The 19,165-nt window shown below is 37.9% G+C and overlaps 1 protein-coding gene across 1 annotated transcript in view; it reads left to right on the forward strand.

The window, feature by feature from the left end:
* Positions 1 to 18,955, forward strand: part of PSIP1 (PC4 and SFRS1 interacting protein 1) — a 32,870-nt gene extending 13,915 nt beyond the window's left edge. Inside the window, 13 exon segments of the mRNA XM_032212893.1 lie at positions 628 to 729; positions 1,282 to 1,344; positions 2,280 to 2,382; positions 3,418 to 3,493; positions 4,991 to 5,118; positions 5,121 to 5,218; positions 6,036 to 6,151; positions 7,893 to 7,948; positions 13,760 to 13,830; positions 14,199 to 14,300; positions 14,512 to 14,731; positions 15,935 to 16,046; positions 17,073 to 18,955. Of these exon segments, the coding sequence (XP_032068784.1) occupies positions 628 to 729; positions 1,282 to 1,344; positions 2,280 to 2,382; positions 3,418 to 3,493; positions 4,991 to 5,118; positions 5,121 to 5,218; positions 6,036 to 6,151; positions 7,893 to 7,948; positions 13,760 to 13,830; positions 14,199 to 14,300; positions 14,512 to 14,731; positions 15,935 to 16,046; positions 17,073 to 17,133 (1,308 nt within the window). The 3' untranslated portion in view covers positions 17,134 to 18,955.
* The last annotated feature ends 210 nt before the right edge of the window (positions 18,956 to 19,165 follow it).

The following is a 19,165-nucleotide window of genomic DNA, read 5'->3' on the forward strand; positions in this document are numbered from 1 at the left end:
TTAAATATTTGTGCAACTCAGGTTAATTGTTATATGATTATTATATAATTAATTTAAATATCAAAATAATAGTTGAGTAAATCTAAAGATGTGCATCATTGGTTTGAAGATTAAAAAGGCTTAATTTTGTTTTCAGACAAGGGCAATCATACTCAAGGAAGAATTAATTCTGAGTGTAGGCATATTGAGTTTAATAGATGATAACTCAGCAGCTTTTACAAGCCACTTGAAAATGTGAGACAAATAGGATTTGTTGGTTTCACTTAACCTATTGTCTAGTGAATACCAGAATGGGAGGTTCAGCCTTAATGTCTTTAAATATTAATTAGATAGTATATATAATTTTGTAAGTTCCATCTCTCATATGTTAAACATCTGATGCATTCTCTGATAGCAACAATGGCCTTTTTGCAGAACAAAGAAGCTGAAATGAGGATATTCAAGAAAAAATATTTTACGTTTACCTGCTCCAAGTAAATATAAAAATGAGTTTTTAAAACATGACAAATATTATATTTGGGCATATTTATTTATCCCTTCTGAAAATTAAGACGGATTGATAGAATATAAGAATAAGAGCTATTTTGACCATGTTCATAAAAAAATATTCTGATGTCTTGTTCTCAGGGATCTGCTAAACCAGACAATGAAACTTCTGAAGCTGAAATTGAAGAAAAGGAACTGGAAACTTTAAAAGATGATGATTCTCCAGAAAAACCTAGCAGTGAAGTATGTTGATGTAAAGCATTTGAATTATTCTGCATTTTATTGCATTCTAATTCACACAATATGAAAAATTGGGATTTTTCATTCACTCATACTTACAGCTCTGCTATTTCTCAAAGAAAATCACCAAATGATATTACATATTCATTGATTGATAGATTCAGAAAATGATACATTGAGGCTTAGTTAAAATTATTTTAGAGCAGATATACTTAGGTTTTCTTAATAGTAAATTGGTTAAAAGTGGTAATTAGAACAATGTGACCTACAAACTGCTTCTGAAACTTTTGTTGTCAAACTTGTTTAAATATCCTCAAGTACTTTGCTGATTCTTTGAATTCTAAGTGTTATTTTGGGAGGAATATTAGTCAAGTAGAGGCTATTAATAATCAGTATATATATTTATTGCAAATTGATTTAAATTAATAACTGCTTTGGTGTAGATTTTTTGGTAAATTTGATTGCAGTTTTGTTTTATGTTAAAATGTTAGTTTGAGTATTAAGAACTCAAAGTTCAGTAATTCAGAATGATTTTAATAATGTTCTTATCCATAGGATATGAATAAAACAAGTGATACGTCAGTCCCTAAAGTTGCTAGAAGGGGGAGAAAAAGAAAGGTAATACTTATTAACTTATACAGATATATTACGATGTTGATTTTATTTCAAACAATAAATATATACTTTAAATAAAGAATACTCTTTCAGATATTTTGCTAGGCTATGGCATTTATAAGATTGTTCTTGTCAGATCCAGTAAATATATTTTCCACAAGGAGCATGAAAAGTTAGTTTGTCTGAAAAATAAGGGTCATTCAGTTCACAAAATGACTTTAAATAGGCATGGATCTTTAAACTAGCAAAGACATCTTACTTTTCTCTTTAGTTTTCTTTTCACCTACTTCAAAACATGAACAGATTATAGAAGCAAGAGAGACAAACAGAGAATTATTCTACCCCATATTAATAAGCACTGGAATCTTCCATTTTGTTTCTACTCATATTCAAAAAACCTATGGTGGTCTCCTAGTGGGTAGAAATTTCTGCTTTTCTGCTCCCAGGCTGCCACTTCATTTAAATCAATGAACTGTGTCAAATGTTTTTTAAGTCAAATATATTATATCCTTTCTGAAAGGAGGAAACAAGATGTTTCTCGCATGATTATTTTTGACAAAACCATTTTGGCTCTTAAAATTATAACATTGTCTTCAGTGTGTTTCCAAGTGGTTTATTTTATTACTTGCTCCAACATCTTCCTAAGGATTATTGGGATTGTGTTTTCATTTCTTGAAGAAAGGGGCTGCCCTTGAAGAGCATCTGGAAGTTCTAGTTGGTGCAAAATGCAATGACACACATGGTTTTGTGCAGGCCTTAGTGTGCACATATGTCACACCTCTGTTGGATTTTGCTTTTCATTAGCATTTTGTTAATTTTGCTAGTATTTTCCAAAGTTTGAAAAGAAATAAAACAGTAATTCATTTTTAAGTAATTTTCCATTTGGAACCAGTAGTATAATTCGGTCAAGTTTACGTAAATACATTATTTTAACACAGGCTGAAAAACAGGCAGAAGTAGAAGAAGCAGCAGTGGTGGTGGCAGGAGCAACAGCAACAATTACAGCTCCAAAAGCTAGTCCTAAAAGAGGAAGGCCTGCTGGTGAGTTATAACACATAAAGCATTCTTAAAAGGGAAAGAAAGCAACAGAAATTTTGATACATGCATTCTGCTAGGCATTATACTCTGTTCCTTAGTATTGCTTGATAATAAGCATTAGTGAATTTATTTGCAAAGCAAATAATATTTGTGATTGAAAAAAATCAAACAAGGCTTTTTCATATTGGATTTTTAAAATTAAATTGAATTAAATTAAATGGACTGCATTGAATGAAGATGAATTGTCTTGGGCCATATATATAATATATAATATAATTAATGTATATAAATAACAAACTTCCATTACTGCTAGCTATCCAGGACCGTGTGCATCCTTGAGCTGCAGGTTTGGCATGCCTGCCTTAGTTCATAAAGCTATACAGTATTTTTATTCCACTAGACTTCTGTAAGACCTAAATTTGTGTGGGTGAGAATACGTGGTCAGTTTATTACATAAATATTGAGCTGAGAATTCTCTGGAACAGGAAGCAAATAGCCAAAAATATGTGGACTCAGATGGATGGGAGGAAAAGGCCTAGAATTTTAAACTTGAAGAAAATACATATAGCTAGATTTTGTAGGAGCCAGATATTTTGTTAATATGACTTCTCTTCAGTAAAGCACCTTATGTAACTCTAATGTTTAAAAGCTTCTGTTGCAAGCAAACTCCTGAATAAAGGGTGGAATCTATGAAGAGTCAACATTTATTTTCATATCTAGTATAAAATGTATATACTTGTGTTCATTAATAGCTATATTTATGTAATACAAGAAGAGTAACAGCAGTTTGGTCTATCTTTAAGTCATTATTAGTTTGCTTTGTTTTATAAGCATCTTGGTTTAAAATATATTTTGAAAAATTGTCTTCTAATAGGAATTATTCTAATGAAGGAATTGCATTTTAAATAAAATTAAATTTATGAGATATACTCTAATAAGTACGCTTTATTAACTTATTAATGGTTAAATTTTGTCTTTGGACAAATACTGATATTGAAAGTTAATACAGTTAATTAAATCATTTTTAAATGACACTAGCTACTGAAATAAAAGTTCCGAAACCAAGAGGGAGACCCAAATTGATAAAACCACATTGTCCTCCAGAGGGTGACAGGTAAGCTTATTTTTAAATGTTGCTGTTTGTTCTATAGCGATATGAATATACCATGTTTAAGTGTAGATATTGTATAGAATTCTATGCATTGGATCTAGATTTAGCTGCCTTAATGAGGCTGAAATGCATATTGTTACAAAATATATATATAATTCATTGTTATCCACTATTTCTTTCTCACATGTAGAGAATTAATCCCATGCAATTTTCATATAGATTGTGACCTTAAGCATTCTTTTAGACTTCTCAATAACTTTTAGTGCTTGAAAGCATTCTTGGCAGGCTTTGTTGGTTAGAAATTTGAATCACTGCTTTCGTAGTTGACTGCTTCCAAAAGCTGGTATTACAGATCCTTGAAAAATCTAAAGTGTCATCTGCCTAGTTACCTATTATTATTTGTATCTACATTAGAGTTTTGCCATACTTCATGGATCTGCTTTAGAGGAATTTCCATCTCATTTAATACAGCAACCAGATTTCTAAGTTCAGTTATGTCCAATATATTTTGCAAATTATTTGTGGTTCATCAATCCCATATTAGAATTGTGAGCCTTTGTACTTTTTTTTTTAAAAGAGCACTCACTATGTCATAATTAAATAGCCAACATAAAAATAATGCAAACATTCTTAAATTACTGTGATAAAATAAAATCCCAAACAGAACAGTGAAACCAAGAATAAAGATGTTATTTTATCACAGAAAAATCTGAATGCATACATTACCTAAAATGCCACTGTAGTAGTCCTAAAAGAAATCAGTCAAAAGGTGGGGACTATACCTTATGAGTATTTTTCTTACTGAGGTTCTGGACCCATCACTTGTTCTTATTAGTCCAGATTTTTGGGGGGATCAAAATATTGTGGCATTTATAGATGATAAAAAATAAATGGTGGGCTAATGGTTTGAAGGTGAATTGTAGGATTTAGATTAAAAGATTATTGTATCAGTAAGAAAGATTCTGTTTTCCTGTTAAAATAGATGTTCCCCTCATGAAACTTGGGTGGTTATTTTTTTCTGATAAGTATCTGTTCCTTCTACGTTGTGAATTGAGGGAGGGGGGGTCATCTCAAATGGACCTTTAGAGTAGAGAATCTGAAAACCGCATTCCAGAAGACCCAGTCATAAGTGCAATCGCAAGGGAATCTCTTTAAACTCTACAGATAAACAGACTCGCTCTCTTAAACAAGTGCAATAGTTTTCTTTAAACTAGATAACCCAAAATACCTAAAGGAAAGTGTATGCAGCATACATCATTCTGAAATTTTGATGAACATTACTTCAAGCACCGGGATTCTCCATTCAGCTGCTTGTTTATTGAACTGCCAAAGATTTCACTGTCTTCAAAGTTTGATTATCAATTTTCTTTTAAGTAGATGTTATCATATCAAGAGATAATACTTTTTTTTTTAGCAAACACAGAACTAAAGGTAAATTTGCTTTTTTAATATAATTTTTAAATTTGAAGCTAATATTTATTTTGTTTTGATATATTTTAGTATTCATGAGGAAGATAGGGGTAAGAAAAAGAGTGTTGAAGAGAAGCCACCCAAAAAACAGCAGAGAAGAGATGACGAGAGTCAAAAAGAGGAGGACAAAATTAGAAAAGACCCAGATAAAAAGGAAAATAAAAAGACACAGACCTGAAAAGGAAAAATACTACTAAAGTGGGATCAGCATCTGCCTCTGATAGTGAAGACGATGGAGAAGAGCAAGAAGGGAATAAAGTATATGAATTTTATTTCTTTCATTTCAGATTCAGACAAATGTCCTTTATATATTGCATAGCAATTTTTCTTGAGCTATTTTTTATTAAGTACTGTCAGGCACAAGAAACCAGGAGCCAGGCTAGAGTTCAAAAGCATTGAGAATTTATTCTATGCAGTGTATACAAGAATCTGATCTACTAATAGTGAAGGCAAATTGATGGCAGATAAGAATCAGCGGACTTCAAGCGGGGACGGACATAGGTCTCTTTCGGGTGGGGGGTAAGGACTCCAGACTGATGATATGTTTGACTCTGCTGTCAGGCACAGCCTAGTCATCTCCTACAGTAAGATGATACTATTTGATGTATTTTGAGTCCCATGTTAATAGGAGTGTTTAGATTCATGATAAATTCAAATATAAATACTGACATTATGACATATTATATTTGATGCTGCCTTTTCTTAGGATGCTTCTCATCAGCTATAACTTTTCTTTCATCCAGTAGCACTATGAAAGCTAAATTATCATGAAATATTCCTGCAGTCGTGGCTCAGTTGTTTCTTTTCATTTTGTTGAAAGTTTAATTCAGTTTCAAATACCTGGGTAAAACAGGATTTCATAGGAATTAGTAAATTTTTAAAATGCAGTGGAGAAGCAATGCAATGGAATGTAGATTACATGTAACTTTTAAGAATGATAGAATTTTTACTCAGGATCATTCACCTGGTGTAAAATTAGAATAGACAGTTGTTTCAACAACTAAAACAGTTGTTTCAATAATAGTTGTTTCAACAACTAAAACCTTTCATTCCTGTTCAAATTAAAATGAAAAAGAAGAAAAAAGGAAGAAATGTTCAAGGATCGCATAGAAGAAACATTTTAAAAGGCCAGCATGAACGTGAAGTAGCAGAAAGGAAACGTAAACAGGAAGAACAAATGGAGGGAGAATCGTGAGTATATCAGGCAGTTAGTTTTATAGACATTAAATGGTTATATGATTAATTACCTTTTCACATTCCAAGGCTACAGGAATAATTCAGTAAGAATCATGTACTGTATAATTCAGTCTTTTATTACTTAGCTTTATAACTTTTTCTTTTATTTATCTGCCTTTCTCAAGACAATATAATATAGCACACTCTTCTTTAGAATCTGGTCACAATTCTATGAGATATATTGGGCTGAAAAAGTAACCCAGAGTTACCCAGTTGAGGATGGCTTTGTGCAAGATTCTCCCTAGCTCCATCTTAACCATTCTGCCATATCAGAAGAAAATGAAGAACAGCTAACTAACTTTATCTAAGATTTACATAAAAACACCAGTGGGCAAATTTCATTTTTTCCTCATGAAACTGATAATAAAAAACTGCAATCAAACCAGAAAGCTAAATCAGGCTATTTATTAGAGAATTACAACAGCATCCAAAATGTTCTAACATGATGTTTTGAAATAAATAGGGTTTTTCATTTCTTCTTAGTATTCCATAATAGGAAACAATAGGAACATGAAATAAGCCCTTTTATTTTATCATAGGGCCATGCAAAAGCTCCAAAATAATTATTTTTCAACATTAATCGATTTTCAAAATATCCATATCATACTATAGCAGTGTTTTCCAACCACTGTGCCGCAGCACACTAGTGTGCCGTGACATAGTGTAAGGTGTGCCGTGGGAAAAACCTTTATATATAGTCAATATAGGCACAGAGTTAATTTTTTTTAACATTTTCTAATGGTGGTGTGCCTCGGGATTTTTTTCATGAAAAAAGTGTGCCTTTGCACAAAAAAGGTTGAAAAACACTGTACTATAGAAACAATGTTTGAACATGATTTTTGCAATCTGTCTGTATATTGTTTAGTTTATTAAAAAATACAAAAATCATCCCTATTAGCGAATTCTTGTTCATGGGCCTTTTCAGATTGGGCTTCCAAAATGTTTTTGTTTCATATCCATTTCCAGTTCAAAACTAGGACTCAGCTGACAACAGTGTAGAATTTATTCTGGGATAAGAGTGATGGTAACCTAAATCATTGTCAGGAGCTTAGTCCAACTTTTAAGATTTAATATTGGTTAAATTTTGATTTAATTAAATTTTTAAAAGTTATTTGATCTACTTTTCAGTATTTAATAATTCTCCCTTCTGTCACATAAAAATTGCAGATTGTAATAGTAATAATTTTGGGAGATTTCTGGATACAACACAAAGCTTTCAAAGGCTGTTTGCAACCAAGGGCTTCATATCCTGCAGTTCGATATACTTTATGAAATCAGCTATTATGCTACATTAATTATCTCATTCTGAATCAGAACAATGTTAGAAACATTGACTGAGATAATGGCAGCACTAGGGAAATAACTTTTTATTAGATTTGTACAGTGCCTTTTCATTTAGGAGCTGAAGGCAGTATTTGTGATGCTCCCTTTCCTATTTTTACCTATAATAAACTCTGAGCTGGCTTGGATGGAGAAGGGCAAAAATGCAATAGCTATTTAGAACTCGATGTAATACTCTAGATTTTATACAAAATCATAAGCAACCTCCCAATTTGATGAATGTTGTGTCTTACATTCTTTCTGAAACAAAATCAGTCATTTATTCAAGTTATTTACTTTGTAATGATTAGCATGACATTGTACTCATTTTATTCTTTGAATCTGTAGTCTAATTTAAATTGAATATTTTGAATAGGCAGAATAGAGAAGAATGCAAGAAACCAGAAATTAAGAAGATAGAGAAAAAACGAGGTCAGTGGTCAAAGCTTGTTTTCTAATTCTTAAAGTATTTTTACTTGGTAATGTAAACAGTATTAACCTTCTGAATGAAATTATGTAAGCATTTTGATACAACATATATACCGTATTTTCACCCATATAACCCGCGGGTTATATGCGTTTTTACATGCACAGCGCCCCCCTGCGGGGTATAAAAGTGGGCGGGGTATACGTAAAATATTTTACACAGATTAACTAAAGGGAGAGCTTGGGACCACCACTTTCCTCGCGGCAGTGGGCTGGCTCGGCGGCTCGGGCTCCTTTTCTCCCTTTTCCTGCTTGGGTTTCGGGACGCCTTCGTGAAAACCCCACCCCTGGCTATGGGCGAAGCGACCAGGAAGAAGCAGGAGGTGAGAGGAAGCCCGGATTCTGCAGCCCCTCGCCTTCTCTGGGCTTGGAAGTCCGGCAGGAAGGGAAGGGGAGGAGGCGGCGGCGCGGCTGTGGCTCCGTTTTCACACACACACACACCCCTCCCTTCTTCTGCTTTGCTCTGTGAAAGGGCTTCACTGCCGAAGCATTTTGGTTTAAAAAAAAAAAACACCGTCCCTTTCTCTCTCCAGTTAACAGGGCCAACCCAAGTGGTGCATTTTATCTGGGAGACGCCACGCAACGAGGGAATCTCCTTTTGGGGGGGGTGAGACGCTGACAGAAAAAGGGCAAGCAGTGGCCGTGTGAGGCGGCCTTGAGAGCTCCAAACGACCTACCGTACTGGCTGGCGAGGTTAGTTCTCTAAAGGCCGTTGAAAGCTCCGGGGAAACCCCTTTTTCCGCCCTCGGAGCCCCCGGTGCTTCCTCAACCCCCCCACACTTTTTCCTCTTTGGTTCACCCCACCCCCGCCCTCAAGGGCCCGGGACTCTGGGAAAGTGTGCAGCTGGGGGGCTGGGGAGGAGAGAGCGTCTACCGTTCCTCACGGGAGGCACTTCGAGCCCCGCCGTATCTGAGAGGCTCTTAGTCGCCAAGCGGAGAAAGCACCAGATCCCTCCCCCCTTCGCCAGAAGGGAGCAAAAAAAGAAGCCAGAAAACGGATTTCTCCCTCTCGTGAAGGGGGGAGGATCTGGTGCTTTCTCCGCTCCTTTGTTATTTTTTTGCTCCCTTCTGGCAGGCGAGAGAGCATCTACCGTTCCTCACGGGAGGCACTTCGAGCCCCGCCGTATCTGAGAGGCTCTTAGTCGCCGAGCGGAGAAAGCACCAGATCCCCCCCCCCCTTCACGAGAGGGAGAAATCCGTTTCTGGCTTCTTTTTTGCTCCCTTCTGGTGCTTTCTCCGCTCGGCGACTAAGAGCCTCTCAGATACGGCGGGGCTCGAAGTGCCTCCCGTGAGGAACGGTAGATGCTCTCTCGCCTGCCAGAAGGGAGCAAAAAAATAACAAAGGAGCGGAGAAAGCACCAGATCCTCCCCCCTTCACGAGAGGGAGAAATCCGTTTCTGGCTTCTTATTTTGCTCCCTTCTGGCGAAGGGGGGAGGGATCTGGTGCTTTCTCCGCTCCTTTGTTATTTTTTTGCTCCCTTCTGGCAGGCGAGAGAGCATCTACCGTTCCTCACGGGAGGCACTTCGAGCCCCGCCGTATCTGAGAGGCTCTTAGTCGCCGAGCGGAGAAAGCACCAGATCCCCCCCCTTCACGAGAGGGAGAAAATATCCGTTTGTTTCTTTTTTCGCTCCCTCCCTCCAGTTTTTCGCAAGTTGTCCCAAGAGAGGACGAGCTGCCGCTTCCTCGCTCTGAAGGGAGGGAAGGAAGGACGCGGGATTGGGTTGGCCCTGTTAACTGGAGAGAGAAAGGGACGGTGTTTTTTTTTTTTTAACCAAAATGCTTCGGCAGTGAAGCCCTTTCACAGAGCAAAGCAGAAGAAGGGAGGTGTGTGTGTGTGTGTGAAAACGAAGTATGGTAGGTCGTTTGGAGCTCTCAAGGCCGCCTCACACGGCCACTGCTTGCCCTTTTTCTGTCAGCGCCTCACCCCCCCCAAAAGGAGATTCCCTCGTTGCGTGGCGTTTGTGGCAGCCGAGAGCGCGGAGGAAGCCGCTCCTCCTGCTGCACGTGTCGTGTGTGTGTGTGTGTGTGTGTCGTCTCCCAGATAAAATGCACCACTTGGGTTGGCCCTGTTAACTGGAGAGAGAAAGGGACGGTGTTTTTTTTTTTTAAACCAAAATGCTTCGGCAGTGAAGCCCTTTCACAGAACAAAGCAGAAGAAGGGAGGGGTGTGTGTGTGTGTGAAAACGGAGCCACAGCCGCGCCGCCGCCTGCTCCCCTTCCCTTCCTGCCGGACTTCCAAGCCCAGAGAAGGCGAGGGGCTGCAGAATCCGGGCTTCCTCCCACCTCCTGCTTCTTCCTGGTCGCTTCGCCCATAGCCAGGGGTGGGGTTTTCACGAAGGCGTCCCGAAACCCAAGCAGGAAAAGGGAGAAAAGGAGCCCGAGCCGGAAAGCACCAGATCCTCCCCCCTTCGCGAGAGGGAGAAAATATCCGTTTCTCGCTTCTTTTTTCGCTCCCTCCCTCCCCTCCGTGCCTGCCACAGTTTTTCGCAAGTTCACGCATCGTTTTAATGTCGGCGGAAGGCTGTCCCAAGAGAGGACGAGCTGTGGCTTAGGTGAAACGGTTAAACTTCTGGTACCTCTACGCGAGCCCATCTCCTGCCCGGAGTTTGTTCACGCTTCCCTTCTCTTTATAGGAAGAGTACGGTACATTGAAGGGAGGGAAGGAAGGAAGGACGCGGGAGAATCGGGATCGTTTGTAGGTGAAGCGTCGGATGCGGCTTTAACGAGGCGGGGGTCCCTTTTGCTCCGAGCGTTCCCCTCCGAGGAAGGGAAGGGGAGGCGGCAAAATAAATAAAGGCAAAACATGCCCTCAATTTACAGCAAGCCCGTGCAGCCCAGCAGCTTTAAGTTTGCCCACAAAGGATTCTTTTTATGTTTCAAAAACATTTTAACCTTTCTCTCCTCTCCACACCGACGACTAAGAGCCTCTCAGATACGGCGGGGCTCGAAGTGCCTCCCGTGAGGAACGGTAGACGCTCTCCTCCTCCCCAGCCCCCCAGCTGCACACTTTCCCAGAGTCCCGGGCCCTTGAGGGCGGGGGTGGGGTGAACCAAAGAGGAAAAAGTGTGGGGGGGTTGAGGAAGCACCGGGGGCTCCGAGGGCGGAAAAAGGGGTTTCCCCGGAGCTTTCAACGGCCTTTAGAGAACTAACCTCGCCAGCCAGTACGGTAGATCGTTTGGAGCACTCAAGGCCGCCTCACACGGCCACTGCTTGCCCTTTTTCTGTCAGCGTCTCACCCCCCCCCCCCAAAAGGAGATTCCCTCGTTGCGTGGCGTCTCCCAGATAAAATGCACCACTTGGGTTGGCCCTGTTAACTGGAGAGAGAAAGGGACGGTGTTTTTTTTTTTAAACCAAAATGCTTCGGCAGTGAAGCCCTTTCACAGAGCAAAGCAGAAGGGAGGTGTGTGTGTGTGTGTGAAAACGGAGCCACAGCCGCGCCGCCGCCTCCTCCCCTTCCCTTCCTGCCGGACTTCCAAGCCCAGAGAAGGCTTCCTCTCACCTCCTGCTTCTTCCTGGTCACTTTGCCCATAGCCAGGGGTGGGGTTTTCACGAAGGCGTCCCGAAACCCAAGCATTTTTTTTTCTATTGAATTTCAAGATCTCTCCCTTGAGTTGAGTTCCTCCAACCCCTCCCCAGCTCGCCCAGGCTTTCTCCTCCGATTGGTTTTAATGGGTAGGTCCGATGGAATAGCGCTAATGTAATGTTTGCCGATGGCTTACTCATTGCGGGTTATATAAGTGGGCGGGGTATACGGGAAACATTTTACACGATCTTGAAAATCTGCAGGTTATTCGCGTGGGCGGGTTATTTGCGTGGGCGGGTTATATGGGTGAAAATACGGTATATATATTTGTTATGTTTGTGCTGATAAATATAACTTTAAATATGTGACTTTATATATATATATATATATATATATATATATATATATATATATATATATATATATATATATATATATTAGATTATTACAACCCCTGGTAAGCCCCAATTATGGGAGGAAGCTAACTGCTTCCATCATCTGTCATTCGCTCGTCACAAGAGTCCATCACGACAGAAACCCAATATTTTTACTGTTGCCTTTGTTATATTTGTGGTTTTTTTTTATTTGTGCTGATAAATACTAGTCTCCCTTTATTTATTTATCTATACTAGTCTCCCTTTATTTATTTATCAGCACAAATAAAAAAAAACACATATACATATATATATATATATATATATATATATATATATACACACACACACACACACACACACACACACACACACATACACACACACATATATACACACACACACACAAATACAACATATATATATATAAATTCTGTTTGCTTATATATATCAATATATATGTATAAGCAAACGGAAATTGCATATATATATATATATGTTGTATTTGTACTGATAAATAAATAAAGGGAGACTAGTATAGATCTATTTCAAGCTATTTAGCTCACATCAGCTAGCCATACCCTTACTGGGATTAGAACCTGTGCTGTATTACATCTTAGGCAGATGTGTTAACTACTAAGCCACAAGGTTCTCCTCCTTATCAGCTGAGCCAGGGAAATAGGTATGTATTTAGAATCACAACCCCTGGTATGCCCAACTATGGGAGGAAGTCTACTGCTTCCATTCTCTGTCTATCTGCTCGTCACAAGAGACCATCCAGACAGAAACCCAATATTTTTACTGTTGCCTTTGTTACATTTGTGTTGTATTTGTGATGATAAATCTGTCTGGATGGTCTCTCCCCCTCCCCCCCTCTCTCTCTTTATATATGTGTGTGTGTGTGTGTCAGGGGTGGGTTTCTCGCCCCGTTCCAACCGGTTCGGTTGAAACGGGGCCGGTGGCATCCTCGTGCACACACGCAGCGCACGCATGTGTCTGTGCGATGCTCCAGCTGCTCCTGGAGGATCGCGCAGGCGCTGTATGCATCCTGCGCATGCGTGGAAGCGCAGAACTCGTCAAAACCGGGTAAGGAGGGCGGGCGGGTGGGCCCTTCGCCGTTCCCGGAAGTTACTTACTTCCGGGTTCGCCGACCAACCGGTTGGCGGGGACCGCCGTGAACTGGTTGAAACCCAGCCCTGGTGTGTGTGTGTGTGTGTATCTATCTATCTATCTATCTATCTATCTATCTATCTATCTATCTATCTATCTATCTTCCATTTCCGTTTCTTAATTTCTGCCTGACTAGTAGGATAAATTTGCTTTATGTCATGAAAGCTGCAATAGTGGTCAAGATTTGCTCTTCCTGTTTGTATATTGCATAGTGTTTGCTGTGCTTTGTAGCTTAAGCTCTGAAATTGTTAAGGACCAGTTCCTCTTCAGATAGTTAACACTTCTCAGCCCAACCTACTTCCCAAGTTCTTGCTGTAGGAAAATACTGCAAGAAGAGGATGATATGTGTTCTGAATTAGATCCCAAAGAAAAAGTGAGCTATAAAATAACATTGCAGGATCTTTATTATTATACTCTTCAGCATCCTCTCGTATAGCTTAGTTATCTACTTATTCTTTTTTCTATATGTAGATAACATAAGTAGTGTTGCTTTGAACAGTTGGTTTTATTAAAACAGTTTTATTTTCTCTGTAAGCAAACAGCATTCCCTACGTTTCAGCCATATGCATACAACATTATTTTGATTATAATTCAAATAATTTTATTGGTTCACCCTTTTGATATATATTCTGCCATTTACTTTAAAATATTCAAAATACTTATCCCTTAACTTTTTAAAAAACATTTAGAGACGTCAATGGATTCTCGGCTCCAAAGGATACATGCAGAAATAAAGAATTCACTCCAGATTGATCATCTTGTATGTATGTTATATTGACTCCATTTTGTAATGAGAAAAACAAAGTTGCAAATTTTGTCACAAAGCTATTTACTTCGTATGTAATTTATTTCATTTTTTTGTATGATTTTTGAACCATTTTAGACCCACTTGCATATTTATACAATCTGTTACTACTACAACTCTCAGAGACTTGAGATACTATACTGATACTAAAGTAGAGTAAAATATAATTATATTTTAAAACTTCAGTGAATAATAAAATCATTTAATTGTTTCTCCTGTAAAATTATATTAAACTCATGCATATATTTAATGTCTTGCTAAATTTGTAACAGTAGTGAGTTTTCCCCCCCTAAGAAATGAAACTTCAAATGTTGTTATAATAGGATGTGAACAGATGCATTGAGGCTTTGGATGAACTTGCATCACTTCAAGTTACAATGCAACAAGCTCAGAAGCATGCAGAAATGATTTCCACACTCAAAAAAGTAAGTTCAGCAGCTAATTAAAAATAATAACCTTTTATGAATTTTCATTATAATCTTAAATTTTTCATGAATAAAATTATAGTTTAGTACTACAATTGGTCCATTGGTTTATCCATTACAAACTATTGTCACAAAATACGGCATTCAACAGCTACATGTTGTACTCTCATTTATAAAATATATGCTTCCCCCCGCCCAAATATCTTTTCAGATACGAAAGTTTAAGGTTAGCCAGATTATAATGGAAAAATCCACTATGCTCTATAATAAATTCAAGACTATGTTTCTTGTTGGGGAAGGCGATTCTGTTCTTTCACAAGTACTAAATAAGTCATTAGCTGAGCAAAAACAGCATGAAGAAGCAAACAAAACCAAAGAACAGTGGAAGAAAGGATCAAACAAGAAATCTGAAAAAGACAAAGAACAAACAGGTCTGTACAATTCACTAAAAATGCATATGTTCATTGTCCCAACTGTGATGCATATAATCATTTATATGTCAGTTTGAGACCTCTGAATTAAGAATAAAAACACATTTATATTGAAAATCAGAATGTAAACATTTTTATCACATTAAATTTTGGAGAAGAATTAAACCATTTCAATGTTAAAAAACATTTAATAGTGAAATGTACGCAAACAAACACATAGATGTATGATATTATTGTTTTTAGGCTATGTAAATCTTATTTTGGGTGGGTTGAAAGCTATTTTTTCTGAGGCTGTTGTAACTTTGTAGTTTTGTTAAATAAAAGGTCATAAGATCTCCCTATAGGGGAATAGCAAGCATCTTAAAGTATATTACTGTAAATAATACAATAAATAACAAGTTGGTACATAATTAAATTGGGTCCAACTTTGTGCTCAATATTACTCAGCTCAAACTGTAAAGTGGTTTGTGTAGAATACAAGGTAAATAGTACAAGGCAGTAGTTATTCTGATTCCTCCTGTACATCAAAACAATGTCCCAAGCTTTTCTACAAAGTTAGATATGTTAAGCTTCCATCTATCTTTACAAGATTTTAGAGTAGGGGTGTCAAACTCAAGGCCCAGAGGCTGGATCCAGCCCACGGGGTGGTTAGATCTGGCCTCCGGGGCCAACCTGGAAACAGCGAAGGACTGACCCACAGTGCCTTTTCTCTGGCAGAATGCACGGGCCACCACAGGCACCCTGACACGAGTTACAATGAGCTGGCCACCCCAACCCTGGCCATGCCCACTCTCCCCCCCCCCCCCCCCGAGGTCAAACAACCCTGATGCGGCCCTCAATGAAATCTAGTTTGACACCCCTAATTTAGAGATTTATAAAATGTTTAGGAGGCTTCCAGAGTGCTCCTGGGGGCTGGGAAGGCAAAAATGAGCGAAAAATGGGCCATTTTTGCCCCAGCCCCCAGGAGTACTCTACAAGTCTCCTAAAGGCTTTGCATGCCCTTTTTTTGACAAAAATGCGTCCTTTTTGCAAAAAATGGGCCATTTTTGGGAGGTCTGAATAGTACAAAAACTTTTTTTAAAAATTTGCCTCTTCAAAATCTTGGTGTGTCTTATACTCCGAAAAAAACGGTAGATGTGTAATTAACTTATTTTTTGAATCATTTAACATGCTAATAAATATTTTTTTAAAAAACCATTAAAGGCACAAAGGTAATGAATGGTGCTTCTGAAGGTCAAGATACAAACCAGTCACAACAAAATGGGGATACCACAGATGAAAAAAAAGAGAAGCTAGATTCTGGCAATAAGAAAAAGTAAGTACAAGGTTTCCAATCCTAAAAAAATAATGAAAATATGCTACTTCAACAATCTTTTGGCTGTTGTAAAATGTGCATAATCCACTCAGGGACAGGACAGTGTTTTAATAAGGTGGATTAGTTAGAAAGCTACCGATTGTGATAGTACTTTGGATTTGGAAAATGACCAACTAGGCAAAACTCTAGTGCAGTGATGGCTAACCATTTTTGGCTCGGGTGCCGAAAGCACACACATGTGATATGGCCTCCCTTCCGTCCCACCCCCATGAATGTGCGCACGACCTCCGTTACTCCTCACATGCGCGCATGACCACCACCACCACCCGTTGCCCCTTACATGCACGCACAACACACACACACACACACACACACACACTCTTGAAGCCTGGGGAGAGTGAAAATGGCCTCCCCCAGCGGCCCTCCGGAAGCTGGAAATAGCCTGTTTCTGAACTTCCTCTAGGCCCATTTTTCCCCCTCCCCAGGCTTCGGAGGCTTTACTGAAGCATGGGGAGGGAGAAAACTGCCTCCCACCGCAGGCCCTTCAAAAGCTGAAAATCAGCTGGCCGGTGTGTACATACACGCTGCAGCTAACCTAGGGCAACAGCTTGCATGCCCTCAGAGATGGCTCTGCATGCTATAGGTTCGCCATCACGGCTCTAGTGAAATGTGCATTTCGAATCTTGATTCCACCCTTTTTCCAATTTTTCTCTTGAAATTAGTATCTATTTGGCATAAGGCAAGGGAGGACCAATTCCAGACCTCTACTATAATCTTAATATTTTCTTCTGTTTTATACAACTTCTTGTTTGCTTCTTCTGAACAGCAGAAATGAAATATTATTTATAGTTTTATTTTTAACTCAATTATTTTCTTATATATACTACACTTAGTATAGTTATTTTATACATCAAACACATTTTTATAATCAATCCAAGTTATATATTTTAGAAAGATACAAAATATTTTTGTCTGCAGTTATTCAAAGTGAAGTTTTCCATAATTGGTACTGTGTTTCTTCTATAGGATGTCTAGTGATGGAAGAGAGCAAGAAAAGACGAAGGGTTCCACCGCTGAAAATGAATAAAGGAAACATAATTTTTTGTAAAGTACATATTAAAGAGGACTTAAGGGTTGGCAGCTAGAGAATGCTATAACTTTTAAATAATTTTATAGGCATAATTTTTTAATGTGTACAATTTGTGAGGGGTATGTAAAGTCAAGGTAAACATTTTTTCAAAGTATTTAAACATCCTGATAGCATTTGGCTCAGTATTAATAATCAAAATAGTTCAGATGAAAAGATCATATTCTTTTAGAGATTTAAAAGTGTTTATATGTTTCAGGATTAGTTCTATAGTAACTTTACTGACTACTATATGTTTTACCTTTTGATTAATGATAAGAAAAGTAACTTTTCTTTTAAATTGCCAAAATGCTCTACTTGTATAAATCTATTTTACCCATGTTTTTCTGTGTATAGTTTTCAGAGTTGTTGTTTGCCAAAGTGTCGGTTTACTGTGTTTTGTAAGAAGCTGAACAAATTTTGTAGCATTGGAGAAGTTATGTATGAGTATATTCGTCTGGTTTATTAAAAAAGAAGCTAGTTTTGTTCTTTGGAGGTAATTGTGCCAATTTAATATGCTTTGATTTCCTGCTTTCTGTATTCTTGATACTGTACTAAAGATGCTCATGTATCTCAGTCGGCATTGATGCACATTGGTCATAACATATTGTCTTAAAACCATTTTTTAATTTTAAAAAACCTTCTACATTTTAACTGGCAATATCTCAGTTGATTCCAGCCTTAGTGACCAACTATTGCTATATCAAAGTTATATTCCCACAATGACGTTTAAAATATTGCTCTTAAAACTTCTTTTAACAGATTGGGTCTCGCTATAACATTTAAGGACAGTTAAAACTGTACAACCTGAAGTATTTCTCAAATGAGTCAACCAAACTAGGCAACCATCTCTCACTTTCCCCTCCATTTTGATCCTTGTTGCTCCTTACCAGGTTAGAATAACAAAATATCAAATTATAGTGATTAAGGTCATATATTTTGCTTAATGGCAAATTTGGAGATTTCAATCCCAATGTCTCTTTGGGGAAATATTTAAGTACTCTTTTGGGGTTCATTTTCACAAGGTAAAAAAACCATTGAAGTATTTGTATTGTAATTGACAGCAAAAGTATTTAACAAAGTAAGTGTACTTTCCTAGTTGATGGTTAAAATTCTATTCTTTTCTGTGAGAAATGTACATGTAATCAATACCATATAGACATCCAGGGATCAAACTTGCTGCGTGACATCATCATGTGATATATGGCAACTTTTTCCCTCTTCACTAAAATGGGGGTCAGTGTAGCTAGCACATGTCACATCCTGCCCACGGGATATGAATTTGACAACTGCTATCGATTGTACTGCAGAACATACAGATGTGTGTGTATACATCTATGCCAGAAAAAAACAGCCTGCCCACTGAAAACAATGCAATAGGGAATATGATATTTTATAGTTATAATCCAATATTTTACATTTATTTTAATTAAGATTATTGTGACTGGGGAACTAAAGCACTGAGCTTGATTGTCACATGAACACATCTGTATTTCTTGAGGCAAAAATTGCATTCTATTTCAAACCTCTTTGCATTCCTTGAAACTAGTTACTCTAATGTTGCTACAAGGACAGCAGGTGGCACTATTACATTTAAAATAATTGTAATATAGATCACAAAGCACTTTTTGATGCTACAGTATTTTAGAACTTTCAATGTGGAAATGGGATTATGGTTAGCCTTAACATAATCACATTTAGGCTGTAAATGCTGAAACTCCTGGTTATAGTGGAAAACTTTGGAGACACTTTTAAGAACCCATGTGCTTTTGGCTAGAATACAATAACAAAATATGAGCCACATAACCAATAAGCAGAATTTTGCTCAGATTAGTAGAATAGGAAAAGTCAGAAAAGAATCATGGGACACTCTTTATATATCATAACTACAGCGAGATTATTATATGCACAAATATGGGTGGTTGGTGAAAATGACTGCTTGCTCAGAGGACTAGTTTTATTAGAGAAAAAACAATATCTGTATTTATTGGTG

The sequence above is a fragment of the Thamnophis elegans genome, chromosome 3 (assembly GCF_009769535.1).
Source record: "Thamnophis elegans isolate rThaEle1 chromosome 3, rThaEle1.pri, whole genome shotgun sequence".
Taxonomy (NCBI): domain Eukaryota; kingdom Metazoa; phylum Chordata; class Lepidosauria; order Squamata; family Colubridae; genus Thamnophis; species Thamnophis elegans.